Below are 18,787 nucleotides of genomic sequence, written 5' to 3' on the forward strand. Positions count from 1 at the left end.
GATTCCTGTGGGCTGAAACCAGATTCCTAGCTTGGTTCAGCTTTATTCTGACTTGTTTTTTTTTTTTTTAAAGATTTTATTTATTCATTCATGAGAGACAGAGAGAGAGAGAGAGAGAGAGGCAGAGACACAGGCAGAGGGAGAAGAAGGCTCCATGCAGGGAGCCTGATGCGGGACTCGATCCCAGGACTCCAGGATCACACCGTGGGCTGAAGGCAGGCACTAAACCACTGAGCCACCCAGGGATCCCCTATTCTGACTTGCTTTGATGGTATTACAGTAAGTTCTGTATATCTAATATGCCTTGAAAGGCATAGAATTTTTTTAATGACGTTAAAAAATGTTGTTAACAACAAAAAAATTATCTTGTAGAACTCAAAGAAGAGTTTTCACTGGGAGGACTATAGATTGACATATAGTAGATAGGACAATATAATGGTTAATAGCACAAACTCTGAGGACTTGCAGCTTGGGTTTGATTCCTGACACAACCGTGTACTAGTGTCTTTGAGCAAATTGTTCAATCTCTTCTAAATTTCCTCTTCTGTAAAGCAGTTGGCGCGTAAATCCTAAAGTTGTGATAGAAATTTATGAAATGAGTTACATATATAAAGCAATAAAGGGTACCTGATATTTAGCAAGGGGTTATTATATTTTATAAATATATATACATATTTTGGTAAATATAGAGGTAGATAAATAAAAGGCTAAATATCGTGTTCAATAGATTAAGTTCTATAAAAATGTATTCTTGCAAGTAGAAAGCTTTCATTGTTGCATTTATTTTATGCCTTATGTGGTTTTTGTTTGCAAATTTAACGTTTTGAAGATACAAAAAGTAGTATCATAAAAGAAAATGTGTTACACTCAATAACATCACACAATTATGAAGAATCACAAATTATATACATTCTCAATAACCACTATTAATCTTAATGAGAAATTTCACATAAAATAAATCTGTCAAAGTGAAATAGCCATACTCTTTAACACTTAAATCACTATTCCCTATTTGCAGTTCCCCATTTAACTGCAAACAGGGAACTAGTACAGCTAGAAATTGGCCTACTTTATTAAAATGCCTAGCACACTCTAAATCACCATACAAGATACAATTCCTACTCAACCTACCTCTATTGCTATCAAATTTAACGTGCCATTTTCTAATGAACTTAAATCTAACTCTAGCTAAAAATGAGAGACTTCTTGATCACTAAAGCCAATAGTTATTTCAGTTCACAAACTCCCTACAACACTGGACCCTGTTGATATCCCTTCTTCTTGCCATTCCTTTGCCTTCTTTACAATGGATTGCCTCCTCCTCCTTCTTTCTACTCTGTCTCCGCTGACTGCCTCTAAAAGTAGACATTTTCAAGAAAACAGGTACACTATGCACGTACTACACTGGGTTCTCTCTTCAATTCTCTCCTCCTCTTTCTGCTTCTTCCTCATGAGGGAAGTGCTCTCTATCCTACAGGCTAGAATCCTCATTTACCACCTAGAGGCACCAGGTGGCCAAGCTAAGGGGATCACCTTTCACCCATGTAGTAGTTATCTGCTGCCATCAATGGGAAACCAGCAGCAGCACCAGGGGAACCAACCAGACCAAAATAGCAATGCAAAGATTCTAAAAACCATATTGTCACTGTAACCACAAGTTACAAAAGAAGACCAGGGCCTGCATGCTAAGTCTAAAGAGGGTAAATGATCGCTAAAATAGATTTCAGATAAGATTTAAGATTTAACATAATAGTCAGAATGTCCAGGATACAAGGAAAAAAATCACTTGTCACAGCAAAAATGAGGAAAAATCACATCATGAATGAGATAAAACAATCAACAGATGTCAACACTGAGATGACTTACATGTTGGAATCATCTAAGAAGAATTTCAAAGTCACCATCATAAAAATGCTTCAACAAGCAATTAGATAGCCTTGAAACAAATGAAAATACAGAAAATCTCACCCCCAAAATGCAAGATATGAAAAGGAACCAAATGGAAATCACCGCACTGGAAAATAACTTAAATTCTTACAAACTAACTGAAAGGGTTCAATAGCATAATGAATATGACAGAGAGAAGAATCAATGAACTTGGAGACAGAATAAGAATTCAGCCAGTCTGAATAGATATAACAAATTGAAAAAAAGATGAGCAAAGCTTCAGGGAGCTGAGATGCAGTAACCAAAGACAATATTCATATTATCAAAGTCTCAGAAGAACAGAAGTAAAGTGAGAATGGAAAAAATTATGAAAAAATAAAGACTGAAATTTATTAAATTTCCTAAAAACATAAACCAACATACCAAAAAGCTGAGTGAATGCCAAACAAATAAACTCAAAGAAACTCACATTGAGTACATCATAATTAAAATTCTGAAAACTAAAGACAAAGAAAAAACTCTTGAAAGCAACTAGACAGAAACAATATAGAGGGGAAAGCAATTCAAATGACAGAAGATTTCTCGTTGAAACCATGGAAAGCTAAAACAAGATGACAATATTTTTCAAGTGTTATAAGAACTACCAACCCTAAATTCTATATTCAATAAAAAATATCCTTCAGAAGTAAAAAGGATGGGATCCCTGGGTGGCGCTGCGGTTTAGCGCCTGCCTTTGGCCCAGGGCGCGATCCTGGAGACCTGGGATCGAATCCCACGTCGGGCTCCCAGTGCATGGAGCCTGCTTCTCCCTCTGCCTGTGTCTCTGACTCTCTCTCTCTGTGTGTGACTATCATAAATAAATAAAAAATAAAAAAAAAATAAAAAAAATTTTCAGAAGTAAAAAGGAAATAAAGACATTCTCAAAGAAAGGAAAACTAAGAGAATTCATCACCCAAAGACCCACCCTTTAAAAATGGCTAAAGGAGGCTGTCCAAATAAGAACGAAATATAAGAGGAGAAGCCTTAAAACTAGAGAAAGGAAGCAAGAACAAAAGATTAGATAAAGAATGAGTCAGTGAATGAAAGACTATCTTTCTCTTCATGATAGTGGAATCACAAAATATAACTCCATTTGACGTGGTGCTCTATGCATGTACAAAAGTACTCAAGATGGTTATATTTAAAAAAAGGAAGATGAAAAGAACCTAAATGCAAGTAAGATTTCTACATGTCACTTGATATGGCAAAACACTGATATTAGCAGATGATGGTAAATTATATGTGTATGTTCTAAGACCTAGAGTAATGACTAAGAAAAAAACTATACAAAGTGATATATCCAAAAATGTTATTATAAGTAAATAGAATAGAAATAGAATAAAAATAGAATCCTTAAAATGTTCATTTAAGAAAAAGTAAATAAGAAAAACAGAGGAATGAAAAACAAGGGAACAAATAAAAATCAAACAATAAGATGGCAGATTTAAGTCATATCAATAATTTACCTAAAGTTATTAAATAAAAACAAATTGGCAGGGTGGATTTAAAAGCTACAATTGAACAATATGCTATCTACAATAAACTCACTTTAAATATAACATAGAAACTGAGAGGCTAGAAAGATATATATATATATATATCTCATGCAAATGTTAATCAAAGGAGAAGTGGCCATATTAAATATCAGATAAAGTAAATTCAGACCAAAGAAATTTCCTAGAAACAAAGAGGGACATTAATGAAGACAAAAGGATCGATCCACTAAAAAAAAATAATGATCCTGAATGTGTGCAAGCTGATTTCACCTATCATGTTTCTGCCAATACCTTTAAAATTCATTTTCACAAGCTCCTTCCTAAATGTGGCTGATGCTAAACATTATTTTGTCTTCTCTCCTTTATCCTTTCTTTTCCCCCATCACTATCTGAGTTCCTATTTCTATTAATAATTTGTAGATTGTTTTCAGCCATGCAGACTGAAATCTCGATCATTTTTGTCAGATTCTGTGACTCTTCGTTTCCAGTGTTTCTGACGTAAAGCCCTCAATGCTATCCCTAATGTGGTGACTACATAAGTTCAGGTTTTCATTTCACAATACCTCCTGACTGGTCTCTACTCTTTCCAGCCCAGGTTAACCATCCTCAGTGCAACACTAAAATAACTACTATTGCCTCCAAAAAAAAAACACCATGTCCTAATGTATCAGGTTTTCTGAGCTTTGCCCACAAACTCTCACTACTCCATTGGTTCCAGTCCAGCTGGATCTCATTGGTCCCTAAAACGGCCTCCATGCTTTTCCATCTTTGCAGCTCACTGACCAGAATGCCCTTCTTCCATTTCCATCTGGAAAAATACCTTTCAAGGCTCTCCATCAAGAAGGTGGTATTTAGTAGGCATTGGACATTGTACCTTCCTTATGGTACTTACATATTATTCCCTGTCTCTACTGATTTGCATCTTTGACTTCTCTCCCCTAAACAGTAAGTTTGCAAAGACACCAATATCATCTTTGTCTTTGCACCCTGCACAGATGTCCTCCATAGTGCCAAGTAAAGTGCACTGTGAATATTAAAACTTTAATCAATATTTGAATAGTTTAAGATCTAATCCTCTTTCTACCGAAATATTTCTTCTCTCTTTCATCGCCTTTAGCTTTGAATTTTCATCATCCAAACCTAAAATATTAATATTAGTTAAACTCATTACTTGTCCTAGAACATAAATAATTTTATGCACAAGAAAGCAGTTTTCTTATTATGCAAAACAAAATATACATAAATGCATTTGTAGTATATATATATATATGCACTTGTACAAACCTCACATGTACACAGCTTATAGATATCTCTTTAGATTTTCAAATAATAATATTCTTAGTAAAATCTCATAAAAACTGACATTGAGGGCAGCCCAGGTGGCTCCGTGGTTTAGCGCTGCCTTCAGCCCGGGGACTGATCCTGGGGATCCAGGATTGAGTCCCACATCGGGCTCCCTACATGGAGCCTGCTTATCCCTCTGCCTGTGTCTCTGCCTCTTTGTGTGTGTGTATGTGTGTGTGTGTCTTATGAATAAAGAAATAAAATCTTAAAAAAAAACCCTGACATTGAAAAGTTGGATAAAGAGATTAAATACATCCTTAAAAATAATTGATTTAAGCTTTCTTGGTCTTTTAACTATAAAAATAGTTAATCCAAGCAACATGAATAGAAAGAGACCTGAACTATTTTAAAAAATCTACTTTTGCCTAGCTTGTGTGAATGATTTTTTGTTGAGTTTTCAGTGCCCAGAGACCCTCTTCAGTTGGTTTCTACAGCTGCTTGCACTTGCCTAGACCACCTCCATCTGCAATACTATATGCCCAATACTATATGCAATACTATAAACTCAATTTAGAGTACTGACCCAAGCAAAATGTTATTTTGAAAATGCAGCACAGGGCAGCCTGGGTGGCTTAGCAGTTTAGTGCTGCATTCAGCCCAGGGCCTGATCCTGGAGACCCAGGATCGAGTCCCATGCCAGGCTCCCTACATGGAGCGTGCTTCTCCCTCTGCCTGTGTCTCTGCCTCTGTGTGTGTGTGGGGGGGGGTGGGTGTGGGTGTGGGTGTTTCATTAATAAATAAATAAAATCTTAAAAAAGAAAATGCAGCACATATTTAAAATCTGTGGTGGATCCCAAAACCATGATTATGTTTTACTCTACACTCTATACTATGTAGACCACTATTGCCATTCATTACTGCAATTAACTGTACACATAATTATTTTTTACTGCTAATTTTACACCAGTGAATTTCTATTTCAAGAAAAACATTAGCATTTGTTTCTAATTAAATATTTATTGCTTATGTTTTACAGACCCGACATCAGGTTCTTCTTTAGACTGGGCTTACAACGTGGGCATCAAACACACATTTGCCTTTGAACTCCGAGATAAAGGCAAATACGGTTTTCTCCTTCCAGAATCTCTGATAAAGTCAACCTGTAAAGAAACCTTGCTAGCTGTTAAATTTATTGCCAAATATATTCTCAAGCATACTTCCTAAAGAAGTGGACTCAGTTAGGAATAAGTCAAATAACCCTTCTTTGTGCCTTTTATCAGAAAGTCAATCTTCAATTATCCCTAGATATAGCTTCCACATTACCTGAAGTGATCCCTCTCTTGCTCACTTAAGTCCTTTGTTTTTATTTACTTTTAATAGCACCTTAACAAATAGCTTTAAGTTTTCAACTACCTTTCTTTGCTCCAAATAAAGTTTGAACCCAGTAAAAAGTATTGAGTGTTTTGAAACATGATATACGGTGAGTCACAGAAAAGAAATGAGAATTTCAGTTTCTCCAGAATCAGGTTTTCCATGTGGCTTCATCATTTCATGTACTAATATAATAAAATAAACTATTCCAAATGCATTTTCTATTTTTTGATAAATTATACTCTTTACATTTCTCTACTAGCATTAATAATCAATATTAATGTCTCATGAAGTCTGTTAATAAGAAATAATATCTTCAATTCAAATACATATTTTGCCTGCATATATATTTCTTTTTAATAGTAGACATTGTTTATATCTTCACAATAGCAAAAGGATGTCCTAGCAGGAAATAAAGTGTTCATACAGTGCTTCAAACAACCAATCCAGTTCTCATCAACATAATGTATATTAAATTCAAAATTGTTTAATTTAGCCTGCCATATTACAAGGAAACCACCTGCCAAAACATCTCTTGGTAGTTACAGACACAGCCTAAAACAGTCTGGTCAGCTGTGAGCTCTGCTCTCAAAATGAATGGGGGAAAAAAACTAGAAATGTGGTACAAGTGTAAGAGAGAAAGTCACGTTGATAAAAAAGCAATTAGAGTAACTTATACTTTTATACTGTTTATAATCCTATTGTTTAAGATAGAGTTATAAAATACCTCCCCCTCCCCACCCCCCCCCACCGCCTCCAGCACTACGATTTTTCAATGCCTCATCATCTGAACAACAGCAGTGTCTACATTCTAGAAATTCAAAACACAGACACCTGGCCTGAATTTGAGGGACAAGTAAAGAGTTCCTTGACTTCCTACAAACTGACTTCTCATATCACTCTGGACAAAATTTTTGAAGATCCTCAAAGATCCTAAGAAACCAGGTAAACGAGTAAGCTGAAACATTCCTCATTAATCCATAAAAGAAAGAATGCCATCAAATCTACAAAGTGATGGTATTTCTGATAGTTACGAGGTAGGTAAATGCTTCCCATGAAAAATTGTCTAGAGGAAACCAATATAAACTAACAAAAATGCTTTATAGGTAGAGGAGGGAAAGGTGACAAGAGTCAAGAAAGTAAAAGGCAGAACAGTGGTTATGAGATTACACTGCCTCTTATTAAAAATCAATATCAAGCCTAAATATTTAGCATTCAAAACTGGCTCAGAAAATGGAAATGTAAATTCATTCCATCAAATAAACCAAATGGCAAGTATTCACTCACTCACTCTTACTCAACTGAGAAAGAACTGAAAGAAATTTTAGCCTTAAAATTTACATAAATATTTCTTTTTTTTTTTTTACATAAATATTTCTAATTCCAGTGGGTCTTTAGGTGGAAGAGGTAAGAAAGATAATCCCAATTGTTGACTATCTCCTGTGTTCATCCATTATGCAGATTATAAAAGACGCAGAAGTTTCACATACCATTTTATTTGAGTTTTATGTAGTTTAATATTTCTTTTCTCGATCGGACAAAAATTGAGTGGCTAAATATAAAAAATCCTAATAAGATTGTTCTTTATCATAATTGAATAGCTTTTGCATGACATTTCAGAGTATTTGCTTTTTTGATTTCATATGAATTGCAGAAATGAATATATGAAGAAACATATATTAAAATTTTATTTTTTATTTATTTTTTTAAAGATTTTATTTATTTATTCATGAGAGATGCAGAGAGAGAGAGAGAGAGAGAGGCAGAGACACAGGCAGAGGGAGAAGCAGGCTCCATGCAGGGAGCCCGACGTGGGACTCGATCCTGGGACTCCAGGATCACACCCTGAGCTAAAGGCGGCGCTAAACCGCTGAGCTATCGGAGCTGCCCCGTATATTAAAATTGTAAAACTAAAATGTCATTTTATTTTAGGGGAAAGTTTGAGTAATGAGTGCTGTGATTCTTCTCATCATTTCTCATTTACCCATAAGAGGACTTTGTACCCGTTACAAGTTTATGCTCTTATGATATTCTTAACAATATGTCTCACCAAAAAATATCTTCTAAATCTTCATTCCTTTTCTAGTTTTAACTCGAGACAGTGTTTAATATTTTGAAAATTTATTATGTTACGGCATTGGTCTAGTGGCTAAGACATACATCTCCATTATGTGAGAAAATGAAACATCTTGCTAATTATTTTCCTAACACAAATAAATGAGTTTCCAGTGGGCATGTGACTCCAAATTGATTTTTAAATGTTGTATTAGAGGTTCTCTCCCTACATACTACACAATGTATATCTTCTATAACTATATAAGTGCTCGCTGGCTAAGTAAACATTAGGTTTATTGACAAGAGTTTCTGTTTCTCATTAAAGACTGTTGTCAGATTCTCCCCTAGCATCTTGTTCTCAGAAAGGAGTTTAAGTTGTTTTGGTCATTCCAAATGAATGGATGTGGGCTTTCCTGGACATGAGAAAAATCACAGACAGAGAACTCTTCTTGATTCCACCATGTAGTTCCCTCAGTACTATAATCTTTTACCATTTATATAGAAAAAGTAAAAAATAATATGCACTGGTTCCAAAAATCTACAATGAAATGTGACAGGATCAAATTAATGTTGATTTCCCAAGATACAAATAATACAAAGCAGCTGCAGTAAGCAATCTTAGTTAAACACTCATTTATTTGAGCATCTCTAAGAAATAATGGGGTCCAGAAACTTTGCCCGACTTGAAAAACTTATAGTTGTCGCCTAAACTCTATTCTTCCCTCTTCCCTAATAATAGGTCTCCTAACTCTGAACTGGGCACATGGCCACTCAAATAAAGTCTCAAATTCAAAACTTCCCTTCCAAAAAGAGGTGGCTCTTGAACTACTCTGGCCAGTGATTTCGAAGAGCAAACATTATGTGGCAAAGTCTAGGCAGCTAACTTCAAAGATCTCTGGCATATACACTTTGGTCCTTCTTCTCCATCCCTTTTTCTTTCATACTGAAATACAATTGTAATGACTGATGATAAGCAATCATCTTGAACCATAAAATGCCCTCGAGAACTGAAGCAAAAACACTGATAGTAGAAGCCTATGCTCATGACAATTAGCATAACAGTTCCAGACATTTCCTGGGTAGAAATCCTTGGAGAGTGAAGTTGTGTTGTACAAAATCACAGGACTAGAAATCAGATAGTTTGGGTTAAAAATCCTGAATCTACTACCAAATGATATCCAGTAAGACACAATCACCCTTCGCCTGCCCTGCTTACCTTCTAGAGTTTTGATAGTATTTGAAATAATAAATGCTCACCAAGGTAAGCCACTAATTTCCATTTTGTTTGTATTTGGAACAAAGTACACTTATCTTAAAGATAGGTCACGTGGCTTCCTAATTAAGGTAGGTGTTGGATGCACAAAAACAATGGCACAACTGCTGCTCTCAAGTGTGGCTCTTCTCCAAGGCTCTGCTGTGATAGGAAGCAAAGTGACAGGTGCATGTGCAGATATACATTTTCCTGTATGGAAAGCTTTCAACAAACTTTTACAGTCTAAGGATTACTGATCCTCAAATGTTTAAGAACAACAGAAAAATCCAACATAATTTGAAAAAATATTTGCATATATCAAAGTAAGTATTAACTCCAACTCAGAGAACTTAGAGTCTGTGGTGTACTTTGCTTCCTTTTTGTTGTTGTTTGTTACTATGGATTTTTTTTGTTTGCTTAGCAATATTCAGAAAAGATATATAAAATACCTATTACATTTCCAATTACCAAAACCAAGAAAACTAAAAATCCTAAAATTTAACAAAATTATTAAAGTCTGCCAATTTATTTGTTATGTGGAAGTCCAGAGGTCTAGTGGAGAAATTCCAGCACACCACTGGAGCAAAAATATTTGAGTCTGAACACACTGGAGAGGGTAAGAGGAACAGTTTTACTTTACCTACATCACCTCTCCTGCAAGGTGGCACAGCTCAACCCAAGAGGGCCCTGTTGGCCTGCAACTTTTCCCACAGAGGAAAGGGAGAGAATATGTATGAGCACCTGGCTTCCACAGCTGTGTGGGATGCTGCCAAGGAGGCCCATTTATCCCTTGCCTCCAGAGTACTGAGTCATGAGCTGACTGGAAAGCAATCAGCAGTTGGGAGGCCAGGGTTTGGAACATATCTAGAGGACATGGGTGCTTCTAACTTTATCAGGAACGCCATCATAAGGTCCACCCACGAGTCACTGAGACAGCTCACACGCATACCTCCCATCTCACCCACAAGCACCACAGTGCTACATGCTCATCATACACGTGTACCCACACTCCATGGCTGGGTCCATGTGTGTGTTCCTGACAGCAGTGAGAACAAGCTTTGGCAGACAAATAGTGAACATGTGCCAAAAGCTGGCCTGAATCTGCAGGCCAAGAAGAAACCACAAACTTGAACATTTAGCTCTGCCCTTGGAAAAGTAAAAGGGAGGCTATCAGAACCCAGCCTGGTCCATTGCAAGCTCAGGACAAGGCCTACAAGCTTAAGAATTCTGCCACAAGAGGGGGCAAGAAGCGTAGAACAGGCATATCCTCAGAAGTTCTGAAAAAAACCTCAGAATCCCTAGCAGGACTTACAGAAGGTATTTCTTCCCCAAGTCAGTCAATAAAGACTAAAGGAAGTGATTGCTACTTCAAATGTGAAGACAGCAATGTGAGATTTCAAGGAACATGAAAAATCAAACAAGCATGACACTACCAAGAGGTAACAAGAATTTTCCTGTAACTGACCCCCAAAGACATGGAGACCTGCAATTTACCAGATAATTCAAAATAGCTATTTTAAGGAAGCTCAATGAGCTATAAGAAAATACAGAAAAATAATTCCCCTCCCTTCTCCACCCCCCAAAAAAAAAAAAAACAACAACAAAACACTACATGAACAAAATGAGAAGCTTAACAATGAGATAGAAATCATAAAAATGGAACCTAACAAATTCTGGAGCTGAAGAAAACAATGAATGAAATTAAAAAATGCAATAGAAAAAAAAGTGCAATAGAGAGCATCAATAGAATGGATCAAGCAGAAGAAAAAATCCAAGAAATAAAAGACTTTGAAATTATCCAGCCAGAGGAAAAAGCTTTTTTAATTAATGAAAAGAAAAAATAATAATAATTAATGAAAAGAGTGAAGAAAGCCTATGTGAATTATGGAATATCATCAAGAGAAGCAATCTGCAAATTACTGAGTCACAGAAGAGGAAAGGGAGAAAGAGGCAGAGTTTATTTAAAGAAATAATGGCTGAAAACATCCCAAATCTAGGGAGAGATTTGCCCATCCAAGCTCATGAAGCTCATAGGTCCCCAACTAAATTCAACTCTAAAGATCTTCTCCAAGACACATTGTAATAAAACTGGCAAAAATAAAAGACAAACAGAATCTAAAAAGTAGCAAACAGAAAGAAGCTTATCATTTATAAGGGAATCCCCGTAAGTCTGTCAGATTTATCCAAAGAAAAGACAACCAAATAGTTGTAACTATTTGTTACAACCCAGATGATCCAGATGATCCTTTTTTTTTTAAAGATTTTATTATTTATTCATGAGAGACACACAGAGAGAGAAGCAGAGACACAGGCAGAGGGAGAAGCAGGCTCCATGCAGGGAGCCCGACGTGGGACTCGATCCTGGGTCTCCAGGATCATGCCCTGGGCTGAAGGCAGGTGCTCAACCACTGAGCCACCCAGGTGTCCCCAACCCAGATGATCCTTGAGGGCATTACGCTAAGTGAAATCAGTCAGACAGATAAAGATAAATAAATACTGCATGGAGTCACCTACATGTTGAATCTAAAAAGCCAAACTCACAGAAATAGCAGAATAGTGGCTGCCAGGCATGGGTTAAGGGAAATGGGGAGATGTTGTTCAAAAGTCACAAACATCCAGCTAAAAGATGAATACATTCTGGAGATCTAGCACTGAGCATGGTGACTGTAGTTAACAACACCATAACATATACTTGAAAGTTGCTGAGGGAGTAAATCTTAAATGTTCTCATGGAAATGGGAAAAAAAAAAAAAAGTAATTATGTGAGGTGACAGAGGTGTTAATTAACCCTATTGTGGTAATCATTTCACAATACATGCATGTATCAAATCAGCAGAGTGTACACACCTTAAACCTACACAATGTTTGTGTTACTATAACTCAATAAAATTGAGGGCGGGGGAAAGAAAAAATATGTAGCTCTTGCAGATGCTATATTTTCAACTGCATGTGTTACAATATTTTGAAATAACTTTACATATTCTCCCTCAAAGATATGAACCCACTGAAATGGGAGAAGAAGTAGTATCACTTAGGGAAGAAAGAATTTAAACCATGTGAAGTTCGGATTACCTCTTATTACAGAACACACCTCTCCTTACAGAAGACTCCTTTCATTCAACATGCAGAAGATTATGACTGGAAGTCAAACTGGCATAACAAGTACGTGCAACCTTCCAAAATTTGCTATTTGTTAGGAATAACAAATATATGCAACCTTCCAAATTAGAAACCACAATAAGGGGCCCCTGGGGGTGCAACCAGTTAAGCATCTTACTCTTGGTTATGGTTCAGGTCACCATCTCAGGATCACAATCTCACCATCATGAAATTGAGCCCCGAGTTGGGCTCTACACTCTGCACAGAGTCTGCTTAAGACTCTGTCTCCCTCTTCTCCTGCCCCTCCCTCTGTGTTCTCTTTCTCTCTCTCTCTCCAATAAATAAATCTTCTTAAAAACTAAAAAAATAAAAATAAAAGCCACAGTAAAAGCAACATTTACTAAATAGCTCAGCTAATATGAATACATGGCAATATTTCAAAGATTATGTCTTTACACTTCTTTCTCATCTTTGACACGACTGTATCTTTATGATTAAAATACCAAACCATTTTTCTGTAATGAGTAGAAATGAGTCATAATAGCATCTTGAAAATTTTGGTAGCATATAGGCTACTGTCAGAAATTCCTTAGGCAAAGCTTTTGGGAGACTCTCTTGCATTTCATTGTCACAAAATCCATTATATCAGGACAGATCTCAGCTGCCTGAGTAACATCGATCTGAGGGTTATAATTTTGTCATAAAAATTTATTCTCGCATGAACTTAGCATAAAAGGTCTCCGTCCAGAAAATAGGAATTGAAATGGATATATTATCACTTGAACTGCTTTTTTGCTCACTTATCCTTCAATTACAAGCCTTAAGTTCACTGGTGTCAAGAGAGGTTAAACCAGAAAAAAAAAAAATGTAAAACAATTTTTGAAATATGTAAGGGAAATTTGACAGTTAATGTTCCAAATGCATTATTATTGCTACGGTATCACTGAAGTGTGCGACTGGGTCATTTTACATTGTGGATTAAAAGCTTAAAAGACTATTCATGAAACAAAGAAAAATCCATATGTATCATTTCATATGTAAAAGAAATTGCAAGAACTCTGTTCTTCTTGTTTAAAGTCTCCAGTTTCTTTTTTTTTTTTTTTAAATCTCTGCTTTGCAAAACTTAAATTTCAAGAGGCAATTAAATTTTAATGGGGCAAAGACAGAAGAGGTGAGGAGGTAAGTTTTGAGAATTGCAATCATACTGGCAGTAATGATCATATGAAGAGTAACATTTGCACAGCACTAGATAATTTAAAAATTGCCCTCACATGCATGTCTGCATTTGATCACAGCAATTCTAGGAGTTGTGGGGAGGCTATCATTATCCCCATTTTATATATTAGAAACAATAGCTCCAAGTACTTAAGTGATTTGCATATATAAAGTAGCAAAATGAAACCAGATCTTCACACTTCAAAATTCAAATTCTTTTATTATACCACACTGTCCAATGATCATCACTTCTCTCAAAGGCAAAGAGGAAAAGAATTTAGCTAATTCCTGAGTCATCAATTTAGGTTCTAATTCTCAAACCTTGCTAAAGGCATATCATCTTAAGGACCCACTGGACACTTTTCTAGATGGTCTAGACCAGAGATTCTCACACTTGAACATGTACAGGAATCTCCTAGGAAGATTAAATACGGACTGTGAGGCCCCTCCACCAGAGTTTCTGAAACAACAGGTCTGGGGTGGAACACAACAATTTTCATTTTTAACAAGTTCCCAAGCCATGTTGATATTGCTGGTCCAGAAGCCACACTTTCAAAACCACTGATAAAGAATAATCCTAAATTTTCCTTCTATTTTTCAATGATTCGGGGTTTTTTTTTCAATAATTTTAGTGATCTTTATTGAGCTATGTAGTTTATTTGCAAAAGTAATTTACTCATAGGTTTTGTCTTCAATTAAAATTGTAGGCAGACCAAACTGATGAAATTGGGATATTTCCATTTCATTTCTTATCTTCTATAAAAATGTCTGTAAAGGGATCCCTGGGTGGTGCAGTGGTTTAGCGCCTGCCTTTGGCCCAGGGTGCAATCCTGGAGACCCGGGATCGAATCCCACGTTGGGCTCCCGGTGCATGGAGCCTACTTCTCTCTCTCTCTGTGACTATCATAAATAAATTTTTTTAAAAAAATTTTAAATGTCTGTAAATAGCAAAACCAAGCATTTGAATAGTTACACATTTCAAATCCATTACACACTAAAATACTTCATTAATATACATTAATTAAACAAAGGATCCCTTCTTTAAAATTTTGTAGATTCTACAGATTTTAAGATAACTGGTTTTATTTTTTATTATTTATATTTTACACCAACATATTGAATTTTTAAATGTTTTCAGTTTTTATGTTAAATGTCATACCCAAGTCCATTTTTAGAACATAAAAAATGTGACTTCCCCTGAGGCCCAGGTTCACTAGGGCTATATCCAACTAAGGAAACTCTGGTTTGGAAACCACTGTAAGAATTCCTTTGGCAATAAGCAGTAGCTTTCTTAATAGTAAAACTGAGCAAATTCTGTGAGAAGTATTTGTAGAAGTATTTTTAGAGTTAAGAGCATTTGTTTCATGAAGACCAAGAGAAGGATTCCAGCTGATATGGTTCTCTCGCTGTCACATAAAAAGCTTAGACAGGGTAATGGGATAATATGAGGACTTTCTTATGTTCAGACATCCCTTGATGTTGCCATTTGACAAAGTTCACTTGTGTCCACTCCAATTAATTTTTTACAAAGGCAAAGAAATGAAGAAAGGTAAGGAACACCTGTCTGGCCATTTTGGCAGAAGACTAGAAAGAAAAGGGTCAAGAAGAAAAAAGTAGTAAAATCAGGTTTTTCCTGGCCCCTTCCACAAACTTACATCCTCTACTAGAATTATATAAATATCCTGCCACTAAGCTTCATGTTAATCTAACTGCCCATTTCATTTAGTCTACAAAAAAAGCAGATTTTGAGATGAGAAAGCAAGTCTTTCAGATGAGTCACCTTTGCTCAGACCTTAGACCAGGGAAGTTGCATAATTCGTACATGTCCAGTATATTCCTATTTACCCATTTTTTATGAACTTTATGGAAGTTAAATATCTTTTATTTTCTTATTCTAAACCAAATATGCTTCTGCTATACATTTTGAAAGACTACATAAGATTACAGCAAAAACATTTGATTATCATGCAAGGACTATGAAGTCACTCAAAGGCAGATTTGAATAGAAACTTCACTACTTATTAGCCACAGCCTATCTGAGAAATTCAGTTAATGATACCTATGTCATAAAATTATTGTGAAGACTTAAAAAGAACTGCATAAAACATAAGGGTGACCAACTCTTCCAGTTTGCTCAGAAATGAGGGGTTTCCCAGGACAAGAGATTTTCAGTACTAAAACCACTGAAAAACCCAGTCCTGGGAAAACTGGGACAATTGGTCACTGAGTTGCACTGAAATGTTTCTCAAGGGCTCCTCCTCTCCCCTGCCAATTTTCTGAAAACTATTTTCACCAAAGAAAATATATATTAATATTTATTAGTAATCACTTTGCTATTAGGTGTTAAATACTTATGTGGGCTCTATCAGTTCAGTTCAAAATATTCTTTAAATGAACTCTTATAGCTAAATGCCATTTTCATCATTCCCATGTTGACAGACGCCAAAACAGAGACACAGAGCAGCTAAACGTCCTACGCAAGGTCATAGGGGTATAAACAGTACAGCAAGGCATTCGAACCCAAGCAGTCAGATTTTCAAGTGTGCACACTGAGCTCTTTCTACTTATTGTAGTCCTCAGACCAGTAGCCTCAGCATAACCTGAGACTTCGTGAAGGAAACTAAGGTCTAAGGTTGAACTAAAGTAGAACTTGCAACTCGAGAAGTAAATTTAAATACACTAAGTCAACTTGAAACTGAAACTCAAACAGTGCTTTCTTACAGCACAAGCTTGGGGGGGTGGTTTCCTCAAAATATACCTACTTAGAATATGACCAAGACTATACCGTTTTTTCTAACATAAATGCATTACAAAGCAGGAAGGGGAGAGTACAAAATACCAAAGCATTTTGAAAAGAAACTCTGAGCTGATCTACTTTTTGTGCTGTTCAAGTTCCCGGCTTTCACGTAAAACTGAAAATAGGAGGGAAATCATAATTAGGAGGCTTACTTATGTTTAGCACGGATTTAGAGTTTTGAATATAAATATAAATTAACAAGTATTTAATGTTCTTTTCAAAAACAGGATCTTAGCAGTGATAGTCTATCAAGCACTCTTACCGAAAGCTGAAAGCACAGCAATAAAATCTCATTCCCGGCTGAAACCAGACACACAAAGTCAGAAGTGATGAAGTCATTATCGTTTGCTAGATTAAAAACACTCAGTCTCAATAACAACTGAGACCCAGTTCAAAATAACAGCTTCAGTCTATCAGAGTAAATATTTTATGTGCCAAAATATGTTGGGTACACAGTCTGTACCAAATTATGTGTTTAATTAGCTGCATTTCATCAGATGCCTTTATACCAAGGCTATCTCTTCTATATAACATAATTTTTTCCATATAAAGTGAATAAAATAGTCACTGGAAACAAATGCATTTAGGAAATAAGACCATAATTCTACCTTCAAAATTCCTCAGGTTTAAATCTAAACATTTTTCTCATTTTGTTTTTTTTAAATAATGCATAAATATATTATTTTTTCATTAAATTCAAATTGAATTCTTAAAACTTTAGCTTCAGGTATCACAACTGACAAAATAGGTTCTATTAGAAGGAGACTACATCTCTGAAACTCTGTGCCAGAGACTTTAATCATATTTTATTCTATCTCCCAACAAAGCTATAAAACAGAATAATTAACAACCATATAAAGGAGGAAACCAAGACTTAAAGAATCTAAGAGAATAACCCGTAATTTTCATCAGAGGGGCTGCTGCATCAGGATTTGAACCCAGGTCTGAGAACCAAGCACTATGCCTTCCAAAGGTGACCATAAGTCCTTGTGGTACACCATTCAAGGCCTATAGAGCTGAAAGTGAACTCTAACATGTGACAGTTTAAGGGCAACACAGATTCACAAGGAATGAAAAAATAAAAGGAAGGTTTAATATTCCACCTAGCCACCTTAGACTCCTGCCACTATAGCCCATGGTAAAATGTAACCAAAGTAAATGGTACTCTTCCCCAGTGATGAAAGGTGTTGGGGTAGGTATTCAATGGCTCTACAAAGTACAAGTTCACCTAGGAGCTGGTCAGCATCATCCAACAAGCCAGCAATCCCCCAGCAATTCCCCACCTGTGCTGCAGAACACAGGTGACACAATGGCTTGGACCCAAGTACATGGACCTAAGTTTGTCTGGCTGCCCCAATGAGCAAGTCAACTAGGTTTTCCTCTTTATAGGTTCTACTCCATCTATGGCTCTTATCCAGAGGTGCCAGGCATTCCAGAAACTGAGCTTTCCATACACAATGGTAAGCCTCTTCAAGGACACTGCTAAATGTCAGTCACCCACCTCTTTGGCAAACATAGCATTTGAATCCACATTCAACCTCAATCCCACAATCAAGTTGCCTGCTTTTAAGGTCTATAGACTTCAACAACTTCCAACAATATTTGGTAATTAAAGAGGAATAAGATCACATTTTAAGTGACATTTGCTTAGGAAGTCCAATCTCCAAAAAGAACATGTCCTAGGAGCCCTTATCAAAACTACTCCCCCTGGCACAGCGGTTTAGTGCCTGCCTTTGGCCCAGGGCATGATCCTGGAGACCCGGGATCGAATCCCACGTCGGGCTCCCGGTGCATGGAGCCTGCTTCTCCCTCTGCCTATGTCTCTGCCTCTCTCTCTCTCTCTCTTTCTCTCTCTATTTCTGTGTGTGTGTGACTATCATAAATAAATAAAAAAATTTTTTTAAATTTAAAAAAAAACTACTCCCCCAATTCAAATTTATTACTCAGACCTGGACCCCTCATGGGGCCTTTCCTAAAGGTTCCAGGGCATCCAAGCTCTCCTCTGTCTCAACCACTCCAAGTTTGAGTTACTGCCTTGGTAAACTTCCCTTCATGGAGGGTTATTCCTGAGCATGCATCTATACTTCCTAAAATCAGCCACTACTGCATGGACTTCTTGTTATTCCCACAGCACCTAACACATTTATGACATAGTAAGGATAAAACCAATCCTGGCAGGCTGCTTCGGCAGGGCCTCCTGGGATGGCAACGCCTAGGTGGAGTGACCACAGTTCAGAATCTGATGTGCAGAAATGTGATGAGGATAAACGAGTTCTGCTAAATAAACACATG

At 36.5% G+C, this 18,787-nt stretch overlaps 1 protein-coding gene and 1 long non-coding RNA gene across 2 annotated transcripts in view; one reads left to right on the forward strand and one right to left on the reverse strand.

Moving 5' to 3' along the window:
* The window catches only part of CPA3 (carboxypeptidase A3), a 29,326-nt gene extending 23,032 nt beyond the window's left edge, over window positions 1-6,294 (forward strand). The window contains exon 11 of the mRNA XM_038571158.1: window positions 5,743-6,294. Coding sequence (XP_038427086.1) covers window positions 5,743-5,930 — 188 coding nt within the window. The 3' untranslated portion in view covers window positions 5,931-6,294. The remainder of the gene's footprint in view (window positions 1-5,742) is intronic.
* The window catches only part of LOC119865416, a 204,987-nt gene extending 188,172 nt beyond the window's left edge, over window positions 1-16,815 (reverse strand). The window contains exon 1 of the long non-coding RNA XR_005377167.1: window positions 16,758-16,815. This is a non-coding gene — a long non-coding RNA (uncharacterized LOC119865416). The remainder of the gene's footprint in view (window positions 1-16,757) is intronic.
* Window positions 16,816-18,787: the final 1,972 nt, after the last annotated feature.

Source organism: Canis lupus, chromosome 23, assembly GCF_011100685.1.
Source record: "Canis lupus familiaris isolate Mischka breed German Shepherd chromosome 23, alternate assembly UU_Cfam_GSD_1.0, whole genome shotgun sequence".
In the NCBI taxonomy this organism is placed as follows: domain Eukaryota; kingdom Metazoa; phylum Chordata; class Mammalia; order Carnivora; family Canidae; genus Canis; species Canis lupus.